We start from the raw sequence: 26,324 nt of genomic DNA on the forward strand, positions 1-26,324 counted from the left end.
ATCTAAACATAAACAATCTAGCGAGAACTATGTGATCAGGATCTAAATATAAACAATCTAGCATGAACCATGTGTTCAGGATCTAAATATAAACAATCTAGCATGAACCATGTGATCAGGATCTAAATATAAACAATCTAGCGTGAACCATGTGATCAGGATCTAAATATAAACAATCTAGCATGAACCATGTGATCAGGATCTAAATATAAACAATCTAGCATGAACCATGTGATCATGATCTAAATATAAACAATCTAGCATGAATCATGTGATCAGGATCTAAATATAAACAATCTAGCATGAACCATGTGATCAGGATCTAAATATAAACAATCTAGCGTGAACCATGTGATCAGGATCTAAATAATAACGATCTAGCGAGAACCATGTTATCAGGATATCAACAATCTAGCATGAACCATGTGATCAGGATCTAAATATAAACAATCTAGCGAGAACTATGTGATCAGGATCTAAATATAAACAATCTAGCGTGAACCATGTGATCAGGATCTAAATATAAACAATCTAGCATGAACCATGTGATCAGGATCTAAATATAAACAATCTAGCATGAACCATGTGATCAGGATCTAAATATAAACAATCTAGCATGAACCATGTGATCAGGATCTAAATATAAACAATCTAGCGTGAACCATGTGATCAGGATCTAAATATAAACAATCTAGCGTGAACCATGTGATCAGGATCTAAATATAAACAATCTAGCATGAACCATGTGATCAGGATCTAAATATAAACAATCTAGCATGAACCATGTGATCAGGATCTAAATATAAACAATCTAGCATGAACTATGTGATCAGGATCTAAATATAAACAATCTAGCGAGAACCATGTTATCAGGATATCAACAATCTAGTGTTAACCATGTGATCAGGATATCAACAATCTAGCGTGAACCATGTGATCAGGATATCAACAATCTAGCGTGAACCATGTGATCAGGATATCAACAATCTAGTGTTAACCATGTTATCAGGATATCAACAATCTAGCGTGAACCATGTGATCAGGATATCAACAATCTAGCGTGAACAACCCTATTTGGACAACCTGCCTACATACTTGACTTACATAATTACAGCCTAGTTAACTGAAACGTCGTCAAACGACTAACTTCTGCACAAAAATAAATCAATAAAATATCAGGTGTTCGTCTAAATGGTCATATCAATTCTTAATAGTTGTCATAATTAGATTTAATTTCCGCTGAATAATATATATCTAGACAATCATAGAATATATGAAAATAATATCAACAAAATTTATTTTATAAAATATATTTAAAATATTTATGTTGTATAACTTCCTACATCCAATATTTAAATGAATCAAATGTTTCTGAGCTCTGATTGGTTGCGCATTATTTTCACATCACAAAAGTAGATGGAAATATGAATACGCATGTGCATAAAACCAATACCTTTGATTTGCGCAAATAAATTATTGTGGTGGAAAACATGCTTTAATTCAAAAGAGCAATAGTCCAATTTTTTTAATATTATATAAATAGTATATTTTCTTTTTATAACAAAACTGGTAGACTATTTGAAAAGTAATTAATACTTAAAATCTGTATGAGATAATGATAATGTAAACTTGATGTGTTAAACTCTCCAGAGATCAAAAAGATAGAAACAAAAATTACGATCAAGAAAGTGGTTTATACGGCTTACTGGTAGCATTAGAAAGAGTTAGCAGTATTAAATAGAGCAATGACCAAAGGAGAGTCTTAAGTTGCTTTCAGACAACAAATACGGAAACAATGTCGGTTTGATTGTTGGTATAGAATCTTAAGGTATGTTCAGATGTACAAAATTAGCAAGCTTTCGTTTCATGCTAGACTTGTGATCTGAAGCTACTATGTTCAAGTCTCATCTGACACACTTTTTTGTCTTCCTATTTTCAAACTGACTTATATATCATAAATTTCCTTATTACTGGGTGTTAACACATATACAATACATATAAAGAATTAATTTTGTGGTAAATTATGTAAAATTAATGTGTAAATTATTTCAATCAAACCAACAGTAGTGTTGGTAGTTTATGAATGCCACTTACCTGGATAAACCAACAATAGCCTTTCTCCTCAAAGAGAGGAGTTTTCATTGAACTCCCTCTCTAGAAATAGTATATTCCATGAACTATGGCCTCAAGTGGTTTATCCAGGTAAGCTCGGCACAAAATAGACTTTATATATGAAATCATAAAAACAAGACAGAATGCAAAGGAAATGATAAAGCAATAATTATGAAATTGAGGCAAAGTATGAGCAAACTTTAAATGAAAAAAGTAAGGGAAACAGGTGAATATTATAACATAATATTTCTAATATGTTTTCAAACAATGCAAAATGTGAGATCATTTGTTGCTAGGGTACATTATAGAAATTAAATATTGTTGATATTTCCAAAAAAAAGGATAGGAAACTAGAGATTTACTGTATTCTTGTTATAAAACCAGTTTAAAAAAAACCCAAAATTCAGCTGCAGGCAATTTTGATATACCTTTAATTACCTTTTTATTGACAATATAATTATGATATTTATGGCTGAAGTTGACAATATTAAGTTGTTTATCTCAATATCAAGACTATCGCAATGATAGGGATGATTTAAACTTCATATTTTATAAAAATACGCTCAAAGGTTTGAATTCATCATGTAGAAATGGTAATTTACGCTATTCTGAGAAGCCCTTGTGGTCATCTTATATAATTCATGATAAAATATGTTTGTAGCTGTAATGATTTGACCTGATAAACTCTAAAACGCTACTATTACAGCACTGTTGCTTTCATGCTATGTTCCAAGTCCAATAGTTCAGTCTACACTGCAAAACAGTAGTCACATTCTAATAACAGTTGGCTCAACATTTCATATGTTGCTATACATTGTATGAACATGATCTTATTCTATTACATTTATATATCGTGATGGAATATTGGATACATTCAAACTCTTGCTTTATATAGAACGCCTTTAATCACTAGACCACAAAGATTTTAAAAATTTGATAGCTAGTAAAATCATTATTGGATACTATACAGTACATATATGCCTAATGAATGTTATAAAAGATTTAAATCATATTATGCTATTTAATATATTTATAGTTATAAGTTATATAATTCATAAATATTAAAAAGATGGTATACAAATGATGACCATTGTCTACCTAATTACATAACGGGTCAAATCACTGCCAGATACAGTATATAATGATTGTAATAACAAATTTAATAAAATGGTGCTATAGTATCAATGTGTAAGTTATATATATAGTATTTATAAATCAATTTAAGATAGTATGACAACCAACCATTATCTTAATTACATTTTGATGGATGTTCATTAAAAAAAATCTGTATTAAGATATACCATTTTGTTGGAAACACTAATTCCTGTAATCTACGACAATTTATGACATTACGGTACTCGGATCAGGTTAGGGCATTAATCCATGTTGTTTTTTAAAATATTATAAAGTATTATATGCATATTAAGATACAGCATACAGGATGCTTTGATTCTCCTATTCTCTTATATCTGCTATTGCCTGCTGAGTGATATAGCACATAACACAGCTATATCCCAACAGGTGTATATAGTTCATCCATTATATTCTAGCAACATCACAAATCTCCTTGCCTGGATGTACGTCACTGAAGCCATGGACGGCTTAGTACAAGACACAACGTATAAGATAAGTAGCTTAGTGTCGTTTGTCTATCGCCACACGGCAGGCGTATATCAGGCGTACATGGTCATGTGATGTGCGTCAATCATCACAATCATGGCTTACTGCAGTTGTATGGCAGTATTAACTTGCTAGCACACTGATATACTTTTTACATTAGCAGGTCTAATGTTTTAATTCATTCTTTTGTTGTATGCTCTCCTCCACATTACTATTACTATTGATGCGCTAGGTCATAGCAGTTCAAAATAATATCATTGAAGGATACAAACAATATTCAATAATTTATATCAGCTAAGGGGTCATGACAAAAATATTTTTCTGACATTACTGCAGTAACTACATTTTCTACTGCAATAATGCATGATTTTATTTATTTTGATGTAGAAGTTTATGAGGCAGTCATTGCAATAATTGATAATTACCAAAAAAGATAGCTAAGATAATTGCAAGCACAGGTTTAAAGAGTAAACCAAATATAGTATAGTTACTGCAGTAATTGCAGTAAAATACTTTTGATGTGTCCCCTAGTTTTAGTCAGCTTTATTGTATATGAAATGTGCAATCTGCAAATGATAATAATTATGCAAAATGTCACAACCAAGATTCGAACTCGGAACTCTTCTGCTTGATACATACACTCTATCATTAGACCACCAGGTTCTCAGGTATGTTCACATTCTAAGTGTACTCAAAAGAAATCAAATCGATATTCATACTTAAAATACTTTATAGTATGCAAGTTATTTTTAATAATTAATTTCAGTTTTGGTTAAAATTTGTCACACGCCAAGCAAAGCCATCCTACGCCTTTGTTCTCAATTAACATAAATAAAAATAATATGTTAGAAGTGGGATGGAAAAGAAGTGCCCCGTGAAAACATGTTTGTATATAATTGATTGTTTGTAAGCATTATTTTGACATTAATTGATCCTACTGTATTCTACTGGCAGAATATATAGATAATTTATTTAAAAATTATTCAACAAATTTATATTCTATAGAATAAAAGAAATCCAAATCAATATAAATGTTTAATTAGCAGAATCTTTAATTAGTTATTGAGAGGATGACGTGATGGAGGATTGAACAAGTCAAGGCCACCTCATCAGTTGTTTTATTCTTTGACGTCAATAGCAAATTGTTCTGATATGATTATCCACACATTGCATATGGCCTAACACAACAACACATATGAATTGATTTATGAATATTATGACCAAATATTACCACTCTCACTGCAGGAATAATATTAATATAAAAAACTCTATAAATTAAATTATTGAATTTTTGTTTAAAGCAAATTAGTAATTTTATATTGGGAAAAATTAAATAAAAAAAATCTATTAGAAAATATAATCTTATTGTATAGTATTATCCTAACACAACAACACATATGAATTGGGTTGATTTATGAATATTATGAAAAAAAAATTATAAAACCACAGCTGGAATAATATTTGTTTTATTATAACACTATAAAAAAATTGTAATTTCAACAATTTTGTTGAAATTTTTTAAAAAGCAGATTAATAAATCTATGTTGGAAAAAAAACAATCATTAGGAATTGTTTACATATATCTGTATAGTATCAGAAAATATTTATGATTACCTGTGACAACCATGGAAAAGTAATATTTATTTAATTTTCGCACTAGAGTGTAAAATGCATTTCACCTATTACATAAGACATTGCCGCGACATTTTACTATAGATAGACACATTTATGTGCGCATCAATTTAACACCTTTTATACATTTCAGTCACGTAAAAACCTAAGTAATTCACAACATCATGTATGCATGATAAAAACAACTTATTTCATCTTTATTTAAATGCATTTTGAAATATTAAAACCTTAATGAAAATTCACATTGTCAAACAACATCCGTACTACAATGGTGTTTGGAAAAACAAGTTTGTAAAAAAGCGATTGGACACATTACAGAAAGCCTATATGTACATACTGTAGTAATGTTACATATTAAATGGCATGCAATGTTCTTTCCTTCTAAGTAGAGGTAGCAGTGGTGTCAGAAAAATGTTCTTATATTAAACGCGGATAAGACCAAAGAATTAATTTTTTATTTCAGAAAGAAGAAAAGTGTTATTGATAATATTGTATTAAACGACCAAAAGATAGAAACTGTAAAAGAACATAAATATTTAGGAAAAAGGTAGATTGTGAATTAAATTGGAATGCAAATACTGTAAATATTGTTAAAAAATCTAATCAACGGCTGTACCTTCTCAGAAAGCTGAACTCTTTCAAAGTGAATAATGATGTACTTTTTATGTTTCACCAGAGTGTTATTCTTAGTGTTGTAACTTTCAACTGTGTTGTTTGGTACAATAGTCTGAGTGCTAATGATAAAAAGAAACTTGACCGTACTATGAAAACTACTAGTAAAATAATAGGAAAGAATGTCAATGTTATCGACGCAGTTTACAGGCGCGATGTTATTAGCCAAGTTAAGAAAATAATGGAAGATAACTCACACCCATTGAATGATAAATATGTTGTTAATAAATCAGGTAGAATTCGTCCTTTAATGTGCAATACCACTCGATGTAGGAAATCATTTGTCCACAACTCTATTCATGTTTCCAACACAACATTTCAAAGATAGTTTGTTTACTTGTTTACTACTGTATATAGTTTTAATGTATTGTATTGATATTTTTAATGTTTTATATATTGTATGTGTTTTTAAGCATCAAGGAAAACCAATTTCATGCTCGCCTTGTTGTGTTCATGACAATAAAGATTTATCTAATCTTATCTTATCTTAGTTTGAACATTGTTTCTTACAACAAACAATTTTGTTTGTCTTTTAGTATTTTGGAATAACAATATAATTTGTATTATTATTTATACAAATGTCAAGATAATACTTTGTTTGTTGTTCCTTGTGCTTGTAACATATCAGAATGAAATAGTATTTAGCAATTTTTGACTGAACTAAACCCTAAAATAAACCTTTCTTCTTGCCACAATGCCATAATATAATAAGAACTTTAATACTACTGTATAATATTTCAGAACTGCCATTCACTCTGCATTACAAGAATAGCAACTAGCGCTAGTTATTGATACATTTTGAATGGAGAATAAAAGAACAGGTTGGGGTCTCTCTATTCAATACTTATTGTATGAAAGCTGGCTGGTTTCATAAAGGGAAATACAGTAATACACTACAGTACTATTACTGTATTACAATTTTGTTATTACAAATTCAATTCAAAAACAGCATCTACTTATTATATTTAACTATTGTGGAGTAGCTTTGCACAAGGGAGTTGAGTGATTGGTCAGATATTTGCCCTACTGACATAATTTTGTACTTTATACTAAGTACATTGAGAACACTAAAGCCTTGATCGCACTGGACTTAATTTGGTCAAATTAACCAAGTCGCCACTAAAGTGACCAAGGAAAGTCCAATCCGAACTGTGGCAATGGTTACATTTACCAACCACTGCCTGCCCAGTAAAACTTACCATGGTCTCGGTAAAGATAAAAACCACTGCGGCTAACCTCCTCCTGAACCACTATCCAAGAGAATTGATAACATTTTACCATAATTCTTTAATAAAAACCCTGAGGCTAGCAAACAGGATTTTTGAAATGACACTTGCCTTCTTACCTAAGTACTGAAATTATGTTCTTATATTTGTGTATGAAGATTCACATACAGCAAATGTTGTCAACCTTACATTTACAAGGAGATATTTTTTTTCCACCCTTGAGTCTTTTGCTACTATAAGTCAATAGTACTATAGTTGTCTAGCTACTTAATTCTGGAATACAAATTGGTACATTTCCAACATTGACAGACACTCTTAACATGGTGCAGTAAATCAAAGGCTTCAACATGTCCAATTCCTGCGATAGCCTCTCAAGACTGCTCCACTACTGTCAACAGAGATAAATGTAACCCCTTATTTTATCGACTTGACAAATCTGTTGACGACTTCACCTAATTAGTGCTAATGATTTGAATGATTTACATCTTGCGATACAAAAGTCATTTTGCACTTCACCTCTGAATCTTACAAAAAATCTATAATGAATCGATTTAAGTTTAAGAGAAGATGGATTAAATATATTACAATTAAAACTGCTCCAAGTGAAAGTTGATATATTTCTATCAAATATAATTAAAGTTATGAAGTTGTTTGTGCATAAATGTCATGGCGATTGGTGAAGGTGGGCGGGGCTTCAAGCATAAATGCCGTTCCTGTCCTCCTACTCCATCCATAAATAAATTATGTACAAAAAATTAATTAAATTCTTTTACCTAGAGGTTCTTGTCATTTTAAAAAACAAGTCAAATTATTTGCTTAGGTTATTAATATTTTGAAAACTTACTTAGCAAAATTAAACTCAACAAACTTAAGATTTTTAGGCTAAGCACACTAGACAAACCTTCCACAGAAAAAGTATAGCCATAAACCATATATGGTATAAGGAAGTCTGTGTTTCCTTCCTTCTTGACACAAATAGACCTACTACACCTTCACTGTAAGGATGGTAAGTCTATTGTTTGCTTACGTTTTCACAACCATGAATGTAAAATTAAACATACAATAAATAGTGCAATATGGTCTCGGTTCCATAAACATCTTCCAACACCCCTTCCCCTAAATGGGAAAACCTTGGATTGACGAACCATCCCCTTTATTCCTATTCTACAACAGGCATGTCAGTATCTATACTAACTCCACTAGCTTTTAAGCTCTGTCTACACTATCAAACTAGTGTGATGTGCTCAAATATGGTAATGGTATGACCAAATATGGCATCATTATCTCCATTTTTACTTCTAATCATGACCCCAATGATGGCATTCCTTTCTCTTATTTACTCTTCTTGTTTTTGTATTGTATTACGGTTTCTTATTCTTGTATTATTTTATTTTGTTTCAATGAGGAAGTTTATGAGGCAAATACTCTAATAAAAAGTGTGTATGATTATTCAGCTTACTATAAATATGGCATAAACAGGTTAAAGAGTAAACAAAATGTAGATACTGCAGTAACTGAAGTAGAATCATTTTGACATGGTCCTATATACTATTCTATTTACCATGATAATCATCGGGTATCTGAAAAAAGGTTTCAACACATTATCTCACAATTATGCATACAACAACAATTTTGATGTAATCAGCATTACCAATTTTTGCAAATTACATTGCTTTCTTTTATGTAATTATGTAATCATGGCTGAATTAATTACCCATGGCCGAACAAGTTATGTTTCATAGATGATCGCCCATATACGAAATGATGCTGAAAGATTGAATTAGTGAACATGACTGCATTTTGCACTCCTTTCATCATTATCATAATTTTAGCAATCAGTATTAAAGTCACCTTACAATATTGATTTGATTTACAACAATTGGTAGTGAGGCAATTGTTTCTACTGTATAATGTGTGATATCGTGACAGGCTAAAAGACAAGCTGTTATGTCTAGTCTCGTTTTAGTATTTGCCAAGCATCTGGTACATCTCATAATTAGTAAATATAATGTGTTAGCAGGCTCAATATGAAAACTGATCAGTGCCTAGACAATATTTTATATTGACTTTTTATATTCCTGAATCAATAAGCTTTATCGCAAATAGCGTGCGCGGGTTTAGGACGAAACGTCATGACGCATACGTATGTGACATGCTGTTGTATGTACGCGCTGTGACGTTTGATCCTAACCCCTTCCCATCATGCATTGTGCAATGATGTTCCTCGCGAAATCAAGCTATTTGCGATAAACCTTACGGAATAGTATGGCATACAACCTCTTGGTGCTAGCAAATCATCAATTGTCCCTAGTGGGCTAGCCAATCATCAATTGTCACTGGTGGGCTAGACAATCATCAATTGTCACTGGTGGGATAGCCAATCATCAATTGTCACTGGTGGGCTAGTAAATCATCAATTGTCACTGGTGAGCTAGCCAATAATCAATTGTCACTGGTGGGATAGCCAATCATCAATTGTCACTGGTGGGCTAGTAAATCATTGTCATCAATAATCAATATCACTCAGACACTGACCCTGTCCAATCTATTGATGATGTCACAACATTGATGACCTGAATTCTGATCACAATCTTTTAATAATGAAACTGTGACCTTTAACCACTCAAGTATGTCAATTGTATGGCAAGCAAAACATACATTATCTACAGCATTTGTAACAAATATTCTCAGTGAAGTTAAACATCACTACAGTAATACCTGTATGACATAATTTGCATAACAGGTGAAAGTCCCAGGTATATGTATGTTGGTTCAATAGACTCAATTGACATTGGTGTTAGACAGAAAGATGAGAGATGACAAATCTGCAAACTGCTACTAAATGCTAAGTGATTGTAGAAACAGAACTAAGATATATTAGAAAGGGTAGAAGGAGAGGGAACATGGGAGGTCAGTTAGAAAATTAACCCTGAAGATGACCTTTTTATTTCACCATTAAACAGGGGTGGGGATGAAGCTTTGTAACGGTCTTTCATTCATTGAAACGTTAAAAATCTATTATATTTACACAATTTATTAAGTACATATATTATAAGAAATAATCAATTTTTAATCATACTCCCATTTTTAATACAGAAGAGAAAGCATTAAAGATCCATTATAATTAATGATTAATATAGTCTTGTTATAATTAACGTTTCTAATTATGGTAATTATGTACGGTTGTAGTTTAATTGCAACTGCTAGTTATGACACACGTGGACAGCTGCTGCTGTAAAGAGCTTAGCACTGATATAGTAACACTGTAGTGAAATACAAAATAAAGGGTAACAATCCCACTGTACAGTAGGTAACAATCTTGTATTAACATAAAAAAAATAGATCTATTTTGACCAGGATTTTGTTTGAGAAGTTCATATAAAAGAGGTATGTTAAAGAGGTATGTTAAAGTGCAATGCAAGTAAATTGACATATCACAAATGATGTATTATTCAGACTGTCGCTTGCCATTGGTCAAAATCTATGTCTTTGCGTTACGTCCTAGTGAGAATCAAGCTTAAAAGGACAACTGGAAGAAAAGGTCATCTTGAAAAGAAGCCCTGATTGAAAAAGAAGTCGTATGGTTCGAGAAAAATAACCTATTTTGAAAAAAGAAATTTTCAGAAGAATAAAAGAAATCATTAATTTATTGACAAGACTGACAATATTTCATAGTTTTTATGATTAATATTTTTTCTTTAGAGGATAGCTTTAACATAAGGCGCATCCAGCATCAACCAATTTCATTTTTTGGTTTATTCAGGTAAGCTAGGCATGAAATAGACTTGTACATTTTGATGTTGTCTCTCTCTTTTACCTACTGTTATTGCAAAGCATAAAATAGACTTATGCTGTGTGCAAAACCAGGAAAAATATCATAAAATATTTAATGATGTTATTTACATTGAAATGTGAATAGGCAACACAGATTTTGGCGACACTACAGTACTACTGTAGTATTTGGAACAATAAACTACATAAAACTATTATATTCAGTTTCTACAGAAAACCTGAGACTGTACTGTACTTGAGTAAATGAACTCTGTTGGATATAGGGAAGTGGAGGAAATGTAGGAGGTGTGTTGGCTGGAGACATATGATGGGTTGGGATATATATATATGGGTGGGAGAAATTTGAGGGAGAGGGATGTTGGGAGCGATGATGGACAGGGAGGATATTTTGGAAATTAAAGGAAATGTTTGAGATACTGTATGGGCCGTGTTGGAGATGAGGGCTGGGGTAGATACTAGGGATGGGAAGATACGAGGAATGGGGGAAATATGAGGGAGAGTGATGATGGGGAGGGTAAAATGAGACGACATTTTGGAGATAAGAGGAAATGTTGAACATGGGATGGGTGGGAGATATAGAATGACTACCAAACAAATGGTTATGGTTACATTACAATGTATTGCTTATCATGAACCACCAGGCAACAACATGACTAATTAAATTAAACATTGAATAAAAAACTTACAGTTGAATGACAAGGTAAACACTACTCTTGCTTTCAAACAGTTCCTTCAGCTGTACAATATGAGGATGTGTGATTCTAGAATAACAAACACAAACAATATGCAATGTTAAACCATCATTTTTACCTGCTCTGTCTACACTGTCAAACTATGTGATGTGCCCAAATATGGTATTGATATGATGTCATCTTGTCCATATATGGGCACATCCCATTTTTTTGTCACATACAGTTTGATAGTGTAGACCGAGCTTTTTTATTGCATACAGATACACATTTTAGGTAGACCTCACACCAGGTTAAGTCAACAATATAACTATTTGATTTTGTATTTTTAAGTAGAAAATTCATTCCCAATGGGGTGTGGTTATCTCCATAATTATTGATTATTTTGTCGACAAAGTACCATCACAGAAAATTGGTCAACAACAACACACTAAAATCATTAATGCTATATTATGCACATTTTCTGACAGGTTAATGGATCGTAACAATAACTTAGTAAAAGGTATATTAAACCGTCGTAGGCGTAGGCATTATCATTATAGCTATTACATTGTATATACTGTAACTTGTATTACCATATCAACTACACTGAATAACAATAATAACATGCTTAATACATCGATAGTAAGTAGCAATACATGTATATTTTAGTAGCAAGTTGACAAAGATTAATTACTTGTCGAACATTTTGTACTGCTATTACAATATTGTATATTAATGAAAAAAAATATTATCATTGGGTTGCTACCACTTGGTGATGGGGGTGGCAGTTTAGTGCCTTAATGTGTCCTCTTAAGAAAGATAGGCCAATGTTAGTTCGTCCATGTACTGTAGTGGACATGAAACAGACTGAATGTTAAATATACACATACTTTTTTAATATTTCTACTTCATTAAGTAAGGCATCTTCTTTTCCTTTTATTCCTTTTTTGTCGATGCATTTCACTGCAACCATTTCTCCGGTAACCTTATCAACAGCTAAAACAACTTCACTGAAGGCACCACTAAAAAAGAAATAAATAACGAAAAAAATTATTTTTATCATTGATATACTACTGCATCTTAATACCAATGTGTTTTAGAGATACCTCTATTTAGTACATGCAAGGCAATCTAACAACAGGACACTGAGCTCCCCTTGCCAAGATAGGAACTCATAACAGTCCTTTGATCTTACGTCTGCCTGCGACAAATACCAGCAGTACTGTACTATGTACACATTCTCCGCGGCGTGTGGAACTGATCGTGTCGCAGCCACAGGTAAACCCTTTGATCTCCAGAGCTTTGGGACATGTTGGTAATGTTACTATATATGACAGGCATACTGTAGTTGGCAGATACCATGCGAGACAATGGTCAGTGTACTGGTAATTTAAAAAAAGGTATAATATTGATATTTTGTATCTGAGCAGTTCTTTAAACGATCTGTCTACAAATTTAATTGCATGGTGTACGAAGTAACCATCTAATTATTTTAAATAATATTACAGAATTAATTAAAGTATTAATCATCCGATGATCATTAAAATACGGCCCAGAATATTCAATACAAACAAAAGTCATCTTGATTTAACTTTCTAAAAATCTGAATTTTCTATTATCTTGGGATGTAGATTTAATATAATGGTGTGTGCACACACAACACAGTGCTTCCAGAGTATGGATAAAACAGAATTAATTATTAAAGAATGAATATATCACAATTAATTAAATCATAATTTTAAATTATTCCTATACAATGCTTCAAAAATTGAAAGAAATTTCATTGCATAAATTATATTTATACATACAACAAAGGATAATGGCCAACTAATACAAGAGATCTACAGACATTAACACACAAGTAGGTCAGTATGCTAAATGCTTTAAGATTTAATGTCCTGTCTAATTTCTAAGAAAATACTTTACAAATGTCATCACTAAAAATAAATGAATGTTAACACAAAGTAACATTATACTGTTTTAATAATAATCCTAATATACTATAGGATTATGCACAAATGAAAATAACTTTGTTTACCACAATGAAGGCTCCGAACAAACCAAATTGAATAAAATAACAGTTTTCGTTCAAATTTACTGAATTTCTTGCAAATTAGTTTGCTTTACACTATTTTTAACATATGAGGAATATTGCAAGTGAAAACCAATTTATAAAAATATTAATTCATTAAAAGAAAAAAAAAGAAAATTGTATGAAATGGAATTACTTTTGTAATGAAATACAGTAATTATCAACTTATATAATATAACATTTTGACAAAGTTATTTATCAAATTCTACATATTTTTCTGTAAAAAAGTAATGAATATAAATATAATCGCCTAAAACCTTTCAAAGAAGCGAATACATGCAAAATGCTCTACATATATTATTACGTCTGCAATTCTCGTTTATTTTCAATTATTTCTCAAAACAACCCTTCGATGTCTTAGATTGCCGAACAGCATATTAAAAACGGAACCCTTGCCTGCAGCTAGAATATGAATTATTATGCATAGTTATTGAGATGTTATTTCATAGTCATGCTGTATCGATCATGAATACTTTTCATGGATATTATACTATACTATAATGCTGGTTTTTATGCTAAACAGGCTTTAAACAGAGAGATGGACTGTAACCATATACTGTACATACAGTATGATGTCAGACCCTATGTATAAAATGGAATTCATGTTTTTAAATACCAATCATCAATATAGGGTGCAAATGCTACAATAATTGTTCAATAAACAGAATTATCACTTCAAACATATCCTACTACAGTATATTTCAGATTGTATGTGCTCTGAAAATCGAATTCATGATTTTATACCTTGGCATTCCATACCTATCATCCCAATCAAATGCTACAGTAGCAGATTGAAGAGAGAGGGATATTGTTGGTTTATCCAGGTAAGCTAGGCACGATATAGCCTATAGAGTAAGCTAGCTAATATGGTGTAGTCTTTGGGAAGTGACATGGTCACAAAGTTTACTTGACCAAATATCCAGCAGTACCACCACCAGTACATCCATGCAAATCATCCTGAACAGAGGACATACCATCACATTGTGTGGAGCCATTGTTTATACTTCTTGATTAAAGGACAACAATGCAGTCAATCGAGGTACGTATTGATTTACCAAGATCAATGGGTATGTGTATATATAGTGACTTTATAACATATGCTGACTTAGGGATTACACATCAATAAAAAGAACAAACGCAAACTTTGGAATCATCAATATTTAAACTTTTTTTTAAAGTATACATGTACATCCTGATCAAAAGATTGCAAATTTTCATTTTGATACTTAAACAAGGCTATGCAAATGACATTATCATTAAATGCTACTAAAGAACCTTTTAAAATTGGAGTGGAAATAAGATAAACATGAAACGAACCCAATCTATTAATATTATATCAATGCATATGAAAAGTACAAGGCTTGAAAACAACTTTAATTTAATTATACCACGATTTCGTACTTCATTTAGTCCATTTAATGTTTCACTTTGAAGCGCAAAACTTTGGGACAGTCTACCTTTACTTTTTGCGTTTGAGAGTGACAAATAAAGTATCTACACATGCACTTTTCGCGGTTAGATTTCACGGCAGTTTCCTTCTAAAAATATGCGTAAGTTCAATCATGGAAAGGTCCCTGAAGTTTGTGACCATCCATACTCATTATAATATAACCCAACCCAAGAAACAAACACACCAGAAAGAAAATTTACTTCATTTTGAGTAATATGCAAGAAGATTAAAATGTGCATATATTTAATCATTGTAATATTATTTATATAATTAAATGGCAGATTTTTTAATCTATTATTATTTTTATTATTACTGCTAATAATATGTAATTTTCATTTTGTTTTTCACATTCATGAATATTTAGTCTACATATTTTATGGAGAAGTTCTTTCTAAATTTGTAAGAAAAGTGATAAGCTAGCGGAAGGTAATTTGATACTGTAAGCGATAGCGAGTCAATTATGGCCTCTCCATTGCTCTCATGGGATCAGAGTAGCGCGGTTAGCGTGTGAGCTCAGCCAATACAACTCAAGCGACCTCAGCAGAACACTAAGAAGCGTTTTAATTCCATTTTCAGTGTTATTGATTTATTGTAATGTTTGCACATTCATATTTTTCTTTGACACGCTCATGGTATGTTTACGGTATTCAAGAATGACATCAAAGACTTTGTAATAATTATTCATTAAATATGAATATCTACAAGGCATCAAAATATAATAAGTAGATATAATGTGAGAAAATCTGTGAATAAAATTGACTGAACCGTGACTCGAACTCTGTTTTCCTCCTTGTAGGCATTAATGGCGAAGACGTAAGTGACATTATGAAATGGTTCATCAAATGATTTCAACAACTGCAAAGATGAATATGTCAAGGAAAAAAAGTTCAAACCGACATCTATTTTGTATGATATGCAGGCACTACCATGATCTCCAATTTTATCATATTGCCAAAGGTGATTTTCACTGTCAAATGATTTCATTTATTATTCTTCTCACAGATGACAACACTTTCCACAGAACAATCATAAGTTACAAGATAAGATATAAACAAAATCTTGATCTTTGTTTTACAAATACATACATTTACATAACAAAACTACTATATGGTGTGTGATATGATTTGAACCCAGGAGCCTGGGACAAGTAGGCAAGCCACCAAGCTCCACTCTTAAAATGTCAGTCTTCAAGAAATAGTATAGCAAAATTAGAAAATAGCAATTGGAGGAAATGAAAAAAAAATCAGTTAATTATTATGAATGCTTAAATAAATATATATGAATATAAAAATAAATGTAGGTGGATATTTACATTTGATCAAATTATTAAACGGAATTGGCATTTAAGACGTAAACGACCGCTTGCAAACCTGATATTAAACCTGTTTACACAATTGATTCTTGCTAAAAATCCAATAATTAATATTCCATTTAACCAAGTAAATATTTGTTTTATCATTGTGAAAGTCAGCATATTGTTTTTATTCATTAATCAATCTATTCCTGAATGTCATGTTTGACAAATTTATACCAATTAAAGAAGTTATAAGTAGAAATTTTGTTTACCATACTGTATGACTGTATAGAGGGTAATGTTTTCTATCCCTTATTAACATTTTTTTTTAAAGAATTGGTACAGTATTCTCGCATGGAGTTATCCAGTATATATGGTCTCCATATGAATGAAAGTCTACAAAATAAATATAGGCTTCTTCATTACTATAGTTTGCCTATCAACTTTGTAAACATTTGTGTTTTCCTGATGAGCCAGGGTCTGTTCAATAAATAACGCCATCCTTCAATTACTACGCATTATTGTCAGCTAGTTACTTATTTTCATCTATCAACGGTCTGAATACAAAAGCACAAGCACACTTAATGGTTTGAAGGCAATTTCAATAGAAGTGCATTTACATACTTGTGAGCATATAATAATTTAAATTATGTACAGGTAGTAGTTTTTTATTTTACACTATAGATAAATATGTATTGTTTAACATTATTTAATATTTCCTATAGTATACTGTACACTGTCTTTATCTATACTGTACCTTATACAGTAGTACAGAAGCTCTGTCTACACTATCAAACTTTATGTGACACAAAAATGTGTCATACCACTACCATATTTGGCTATATCATTACCATATTTACCACTTTTTTGTCAATGATAGTGTAGACAAAGCTTTATACAGCAACCATACTGTACATAAGAAAATGATAATTATATTCAGTTCATTGAAACCAGTGCCAACTAGTAATATCATTATTAGGAAAGATAATGAAATGGAACATTCATAAGGGAATAATTATCTGAGTGGAGCCTGGCAGACAATTGTGCCTTACAAATAAACCACAGTCTGGGCACGAACACGTACCAAACAGCCTACTCAAGCTAGATTGATGCAATTAGCAAGATAGCGTCAAATCATTCAGTAATAATGCGAATATTATTAAATGATTATTAGTAGATTTCGTGCCATTCTTTAAATTGATGAAGTTCTTTTGGAAATAATCAGGGTTGAATTTTGAAAGCATGAAATATTGCATGTCTTCCTCCACTTCAATTAAATCCTGGTTCAAATATAATCTTTAATTTTAAAAAGAAAATGAAGAAGTATATTATAAATATTTTATACACATCCAACAGAAGGCTAACTCTACCATTACACAATGGATAAACTATACAGTACAACTGGATAACTATACCACTGGATAAACTAAGTCTCATTTGAGGCTTACTGAGTAGAATGGAAATTTAGAAACAGCTGTGATTTGCAACCCTAGCACTACAGTAGGTCGGGATTGAACCTCGGACCTTGGAATTACAAAACAAGCGCTCATTTTGCTAGCATTAAACTAAAATTAAAATACCACTTAGATATTGGGCTTATACTGTACAGTATGAATGCATTTAACGAGTCATTAAATATATAGAAGTATTCCTTCTTAAATAAGTAATGTACAATATAAAATAGTAATAAATATGGATATAAAATATGGCCTAAAAGTAACCTATACAGGTATTCTAGTAAAGCTAGAATTCCAGCTAGTACTTAAATTGTACATAGATACTATTAATCATTATTACCTACTTTAATAAACGTTTTTAGTTACATTTCAGTAATGCATGTTTGAAATACAATAGAAAAATGTTAATAGCAAAATATATCATAAAATACTAAGGGTACTTTAACAGTATTAGAGTTTTTAGTAATTGTGAATTCTATTGTTATTTGAATACCTCTAATGCAAGTTGCATTTATTAGGGTTCTTAGATGTGAGTTAAAGCAACAAAGGAGGATAGATACTTCAGGGTTTCATCAATATTGTGAAATAAAACATAAAAAACATCCACAAGCATTGCTTTTAACTAAAGTACAGTAGAACGCTCAACTACTGTTTAAAGATAAGGTAATAGTAATAGGCCACTTTATAACCCTCCATCTTATCACCCATACTCCTTATAAAGCTCTGTCTACAAAATTGTGATGTATCAAAATATGGTAGTAGTATCCCCAAATGTGGTAGTGATATGATGTCATCGTGTACATATACGGGCACATCACATTTTGTCACATATAGTTTGATGGTGTAGGGCTCTTTATGGTATAACCTCCAACATACTGTCAAGACCTGTCAGCCCTACTGAATAGTACTGTCAAGATATCTTGATTTTGTATCTTTAACCTCTGTGTTAGTCTAGCCAAGAACATGAAAACAACAAGCCTTTTTTAAAATCAATTTACATCACTCCAAAATAACATTAAGTAACATTAAATGTAGCTGGAGTAGATCACGTTATTGTAGTTTAGCTGTTGGCTACGTGTTACTAAATTATACACTTTACCTTTAGCATTGATTGACATGAACAAATAAAAACTGTCATCATTAATATGTATTTTGAACTTTCTTAACACTTTTAAAATGATTTACGTTTCCATAAATTACAATGTGTCTGAGTATAGGGATTAGACAAGGCAAAAAAGTAGATAAACTTGATACCCACTCTCAGTATTATTCAAAATTCTTATTACACTATCAAACTTTATGTGACCAAAAATTTGATCTCATATATGGACATGATGATGTCATCACTACAATTTTATTTATAAATTATATGCTCAATTATCTATATTAATGTTTCTATGATTTAAATTTAAACAGGAGAGCACTAACATTTATTATTAATAGTCTTTCAAAAGGAGGTATCAAATAGTAGTTCATCTTTTTTTATTTTAACTGTCAAATGGGAGAGTATGGGCACATATCCCTATGAATTATGTGCTTTTTTAAAGCAATTTTCACATCCCACTCCAACTTACTTTAAATCGGTTCACATTTTAAAGTCATATATCTTAAATAATTGCAATCACAGACAATTTGTTTCCACTATTATATTGTTGCATTCTAATAACCTTAGAGCATTGAAAGAACGTCCAATTTTGCTAAAAAACCTGCCTTTGACTTTAGCCGATAACCTGGTAACCACTCTAATTAGCCAGCATCAAAGTGTCTCGTCCTTGCCTTATCACAGGACTCTCTCTGACTGATAGACAACTACTAGACAATCATGCATATTCTAACCTATGCTATGTAATAACATCAATTAATAGCAATCAGTAAAGATAATAAACACATCTCTGTCACATCCTGGTACGTGAAAGGTTTTAATTAGCACACTTTTCAGGTAGAGTACTTTATCCTGTCTAGGTTCAATTAGCTCCATGATATTTGTAAGAAATCACTGGTCCATGATAAGCTAATGCTTAATTAGTTTTATACTGTAATAATAATATTAATCAAAATATTAATGACAATAATTCTAATATAATCATAATCCTGATAGATAATTTTGAATATTTTAATCTTGGAGCTAAATACAGGTATTATTGGAGACTTGGTACCATCAACTTTGCATTTTAAATCACCAACAAAAATGGTTTTTTTTTTATTCAATATTTCACTCAGAGGCTCCACACAAGGCTCAGCCTTAGTCTCCAGGAGCTTCTGCCACATATGACAAATATGAGCTTAGCAACAGAAGGTGGAAATATATCACAACAAAATCTAAATACAGGTAGAATGAAAAAAAATGTATTTTTCACTCCTCACAACAAAAATATTTGGGTCTTCTTCCTAGTCACCATATAATTAATTTGGGGTCTTTTTAGCTATCTTTGCACATTCTAGAAAATATCCCAGGTAAAGTTCAACTGACCTAGGTAATAGCTTTTTGATATATCACAATATCTATTAAATAAATACAGACAAGCAGATGTGTTGAAATGTATACAGACATCTGTTTGAAATGCATCAACCTATACTATCTGTACATTAGGCATATTACTATTTTTATAATCATATCAAGATTACAAGTACTTTTATAGCACTTTATAGATATCACAAGTGTACAGGAATAATGTTAGTGCATTAAATGTTTTTTTTTTGTTTTTTTGTAGTGATTAATTTGTTCATGTTTCAGAATGGTAGCATGAACCAATGTCGTTGACCTAATGAAGATATACATTAAGAAAAAAACTCGCCCTCCCTCCTTTGAAATTTATTCAGAGGTTGACGCTTAACAAGAATATATATATTTTTTCCTTTATGTTTGAGTTTTATTTTTATTTTTATGGAAAATCCTGGCTGACGATGGTGTTACAATCATTGTTATTTCTGGTTAATAAGTCTATTTCTGGTTAATAAGTCTATTTCTGGTTAATAAATCTATTTCTAGAATAGAATCATTTAAATTTGTAAATCATTATTGAGAATATAAACATTATTATTGCAAAAGACAACATTGATTCATAATCATTACCTTCAATAAAATATTGTACTGGTACCACACACTTATATCTACAAATAAGGTGAATACCAACATTACATAATACATAGGAATATATACATTTTATAGTAGGTCTACAACTGAATAGGCCTACTATGAGTACCTTTTTAGCCCGATTGCTAGCCCAACACAAACGTCTGTCTTTCTTAACAAAAGCAGACAACAGGCTACCCAGTGTGATGTTCTCACCTCAGCAACACACAACACTACAAAGCATCATACTTACGTTCCAAGGACATGCTTCAGTTCGTATTTCTCGGTTATTTTCTCCTTCCTTTTCTGAAAGATCGGCATGATTAGTTATGTTAGATTACTACAATTTTACTATCCAAAATGATAACAGAGCTAAGCCTCTTTCCTAACCCCCACAAGCGTCACTACTGCTGGGCTGTGAATTTTCGTACCCGGACTTAGCTAACACCTGATCTCGGGAACTTCCTGTCAGAGATGGTGTGTAGAATTTTGGAAAATAAAAAAACAAGACTTACAAATGACGTCATAATTAAGCAACTACTTAGAGGGCGCACTTGTGGTTCCAAGTAGCACTAGAATGCGATGTATTACTTTTATTTCGCAAAAAAATAAAAACGGTACAAAATGAATAGAAACACCAAAATATGTAACAATTAACACATTTAAAAGTTTTTGAAATATTCCAAATAGGCACCATATCATGAATTACCAACGTTGTGTTGTTGAATAGGATAGACATCCCTACCCATATTTTGGGTGCAAAGAATTCATTTTTCTATTAGATGCTTAAATTATCATAATAATAATATATAAAAATGTTGAAACCATTGAGAAATTGGCACAAACTTGCAATCATATGTAGGCGTATACTAAAGGCATCCATGCTAAATATTATTAGTTGAAAGAAATTGTGATTGGTAGTAGAAAAAAAAATAACTTTAGGGACAAACGTATTTTTATAACATTTATTGTGAAAGAAAAACATCAGATTACTAATATCAAAACACAATGTACTTCCGCACGCGACGGTATTAAAATCGAAACCACGTCTAATAATGTATAACAAAAAGGTAACCTATCTAGTTGAGTCATTTTTTTACCCAGTAACTACTACCAAGATTTTCATTTCATTTGGAGTGGAGGAGCCTACGAACTCAAAACGATGATACAATAAATTAAATTCAAACTGAACAAAATTTCTTTAATCACTGATAGTGATGGCTTCCGTCTGCCATCTTACAATATAAAATCATATCCATATCGGACATGCAGATCGACATTTATGTTTTATATGAACGTGATTATTACAAAATCTTACCAAACATATCTGACCCTGAATAAAATTAATATAGTTTCCCTAATAACCAAACCCATTTCGGACATACAGCATTTTTTTCATGAACGTGATTTAAAAAAGAAATCTTACGAAACATATCTGACCCTGAATAAAATTAATATACGGTTTTCATAAACCAAACGTTTTATATTACCGCCTGAAATTGGTGTTCAAGGCTATTTGATTACTGCATAACCACCACCCCAAAGTGGGCTCATATCTTTGCAAATTATGATCGTTGCCTCGATTTTCTATCTCCTTTGTGAGTACTTTTTGTCTTAAGTCGTAGAAGGTCAATCGCCAATGATAATTGATTATCGAAAGTAATTTCTTTCTGCCACGATACTTACCCGAACCTATACCAAGATACAATAATATTTTTATTTTGGATGACTTCATCGGAAGTTGTAGCTGTGTGTCACTTGTAGTAACAAACGTCAATTGTATTTTGTTTGTATTTTTAAAATTATTTGGTATAAAACTAAACTGCATTGTAAGACTTAAGCAGTATTTTGTAACTCAGGCCTAAAACCAGAACATTCAATATATAATATCACTCCGATAATAAATACAGTCATTATGTCGTCAACTGGAGGAGTTGGAGCAGTACTGATGTTTATATTGTTAATGCCATTGGATTGTTCTGCTAACATTTCGTTCGTTGAAATGCCAGAATTTAAAGAAGTAACCGAAGGTGAAACAGTATCTTTCTCTTGTGTTCTTCGACTAACATCTCCAGAGTCTGGTTACAAAACGTGGATTACATGGGAGACTGGAGAAGGCAACCTCTTGATTGCCAGTGGCAGTGATACCTATCTGACAGACACAAGATACGCAGTGAATACATCTAAAGAGTCGTCAGATGCATCAATCACGTTATCTAGTAAGTTGATCATATCTGATGTCAGTGATCAAGACGAGGGTGGGTTCAGATGTAGTCTGCGTTATTTCTCAGGGAATGCTGGGTCGACTACTAGTTACCAATCGTCTGCTGGTTCGTTAGAAATATCTGCAAACACGATTCCAATACCATCCTGTTTGCTTCAACCACCCTTTGTCAACATTGGTGACTCTATTAAATTAACTTGTGTCTCACCAGCTATGGAACCACCACTTACTCTACAATGGTTAAGTTCGAATAATCCAATTGGTGAACCAATCAAATCAAGTGGTGAGCAAGATGTTGTGCTAACTCATCAATTCAATGTCACTCTGGACATGGATGATTCCTCATTCGTATGCCATAGTTCAAGCTCCGTTAACTCTGCAGGTCGGAAGTGTGTCGTTGGGCCTTTAAGTGTGGCACCACCTCCAGTACCTATATCTACTATTGTCCAGATACCTCCATTTGGTGGCTCTGACATCCATTTAAGATGTCAGGTCACTGGTTCGCCACCATTCTCGTATACATGGCTATTGTCAAGTGTTATCAGGAACCAAGTAGAGGATGTCCATTCTGAAACACTGATTATTAAGAACATTGATTCCAGTGACGTAAGGGGTGTGGCGATTTGTAAAGTTTCTGATAGGTATGGCCAGGAAGAAACTAGTCTGCTTTACACAATACCAATTGATCACGTCATCCGTCATCCAACGGTGGATAGGCCTACTCCACTTCTTACAACATTGACAACAATGTCAGTCGAGCAGACGGTCTCCACAGTTACAGTCACGGTAACAGATACTTTCGGACAAACTCTGAACAGCACCGATGCAGTGTCTACGTACATTCCGCAAGACGGTCCGTCAACAAGCATCAACAGACATCCAAAAAACACTATAATCTTAATTCTCGTTTGTGTTTTATTAATTTGTTTACTTTTAACTACACTTTTTACGTACGTTGTAAAATATAAAATGTCTGAAAGCGCGTATACGAAAGACGCGGAGCGACCAAAAATTGTGCATCAACATAACGTGAAGTATGTCGAGCCTATTTACCACGTTCTTTGTAAGCCTACCAGTGGAAATATATCTACGTTGCCTGCAACGAAACATTATGAGGAAATATCATCAAATCAGTTTGAACTAAAGGAAAATATAAAAACAAAGAATGCATTATATGCTGATCTAGTGACCATTTCGAAAAGCAATACTTCGAAAGTTTCTTCAAGTACAAATATCATGTATGCCGAAATCCAGAAATAATATGTTACGGTACATTAAATTTTACTTTCAATACATGTAAATACAGAGACCATTTGAAATTGTAAACATTTGTCAATATTAATAGGCTTGTCCCAACCTGTATAAATTACGGCACGGCACGGCATATTGCAGTATAAGGCCTATAGACATTATAACGGGTTTCATTCATAAATGGAAGTTACTCATAAGATACCGTATAGCATAACTAAATATTTTTACCATTGCCCTTTGAATATTTAGCATAATTGTAGATTTGAAATATTGACTGTATACAATTTAAATATGAGCGTAATTTTAGGGCCTAATTTTACATAGGCTAATGTTAAACTTGCGTTCCAGTATAACGACTTCATATAGTCGATGTCTATTTAAAATCTATATTAAATATCGGTTCTAATTTTTGTATATATTTTGTATTTTAAAAATCAAATGTTAAAATGTCCCCATGTTGATAACACACTTTAGTACTTTATTATGACTATATCTACAAAATGTAAATCTCTATTTAACAGAACATGTGTCCTATTATTATGTATTAACTAAGAGAATAAAGAAAAAACAATTACTATTGGTTACATATCTGATTTAATTATATTTTGTGACAGCGCCATCTATTTTAAGGACCATGAGAACTTCTTGAACTTTTTGTTTATTCATTCTTTATTTCCTGGACAGAGAGACAACAGGGCGACAGTTTAGCTCTTGCTGGTGTAAAACTGATTAACGTATAATATATTATTATTATGACGGAGACCTTTTTTAGTGTTCAATAAATGCTTGTGTATTCATTATAACATTGTGGAACAGTAAGTCTTGTTTAAAGTAATTTAAGCCTCTACTACAAGGTTACCACCACCAGAAACTTGAGTGACTTAGGCCCGGACTTAGGCTATTATAGGCCTTCTGTTAATGCCTTATTAGCTTAGACCAGGAGGACCAAGGGAACATTACCACTTGGTTGGCTTGCTTTAGAGACATTCTTAGCTGGAGATTATACTCACCTATTGTAAGGTGATGCTTCTAGTCATATAACTTCCCTTCTTAATTCCGCGCTGTTAAATGTAATAAAATCTACTATTTAATATTGTTTATGTATAAATAGGTGAAAAGTTTCCGACCTGACACTCTCTGACTCATTCTTTTAAAGCAGATCTAAATTTTGATCGAAACCAGCCCCCCTTTATCTGTATAACCATCCCCACCCTCCTCCTCGCCCCACCATCCGTCAAAGAAAAATCTATTTCCCATGATGCATACAGTAGTAATTACTGTAATAGCAGTATATATATATTTATTACTAATTTATAGTTTTATACATTTTATTTGTCTGTATCTGCCATTGATCTACTACTGGTATAAATAATTGATTAATGTGTACTCTTTTAATTTCAGACAATCTCTAGCTCCATCATGTTTTCCAGACCATCTTTCTTGTTGAATTTTATCATATCAGTTGCTTTATCAAAAACTGTTAACATATCTGACTACCTGATACACGAACACAAAGGCACTGGTTTTAATCATGTCACTAACCATAAAGACTCTGGCAGTATTTATATCGCAGCTACTAATTTTATCTTTTTAATTAATAATGATTTTGAATTAGTAAAAGAAAATAGTACATGTACCGATATGGATACGGATTGCGAAAACGTGAACAAAATCCTAACTATTGATTACGTAAACAATAGGTTGATAACATGCGGAGAAGGCAATGAGGGGAGATGTGAACGACGTTCGTTAGATAAT

At 32.0% G+C, this 26,324-nt stretch overlaps 1 protein-coding gene across 1 annotated transcript in view; it reads right to left on the bottom strand.

Annotated features, from left to right (window-relative positions):
• Nucleotides 1-21,583, bottom strand: part of LOC144855469 (calcium/calmodulin-dependent protein kinase type 1D-like) — a 45,678-nt gene extending 24,095 nt beyond the window's left edge. Inside the window, exons 1-3 of the mRNA XM_078713345.1 lie at nucleotides 21,345-21,583; nucleotides 12,616-12,747; nucleotides 11,741-11,815 (exon numbers count right to left, since the gene is read on the bottom strand). Of these exons, the coding sequence (XP_078569471.1) occupies nucleotides 11,741-11,815; nucleotides 12,616-12,747; nucleotides 21,345-21,412 (275 nt within the window). The 5' untranslated portion in view covers nucleotides 21,413-21,583. The remainder of the gene's footprint in view (nucleotides 1-11,740; nucleotides 11,816-12,615; nucleotides 12,748-21,344) is intronic.
• Nucleotides 21,584-26,324: the final 4,741 nt, after the last annotated feature.

Source organism: Antedon bifida, chromosome 11 (assembly GCF_963402885.1).
Source record: "Antedon bifida chromosome 11, ecAntBifi1.1, whole genome shotgun sequence".
In the NCBI taxonomy this organism is placed as follows: Eukaryota; Metazoa; Echinodermata; class Crinoidea; order Comatulida; family Antedonidae; genus Antedon; species Antedon bifida.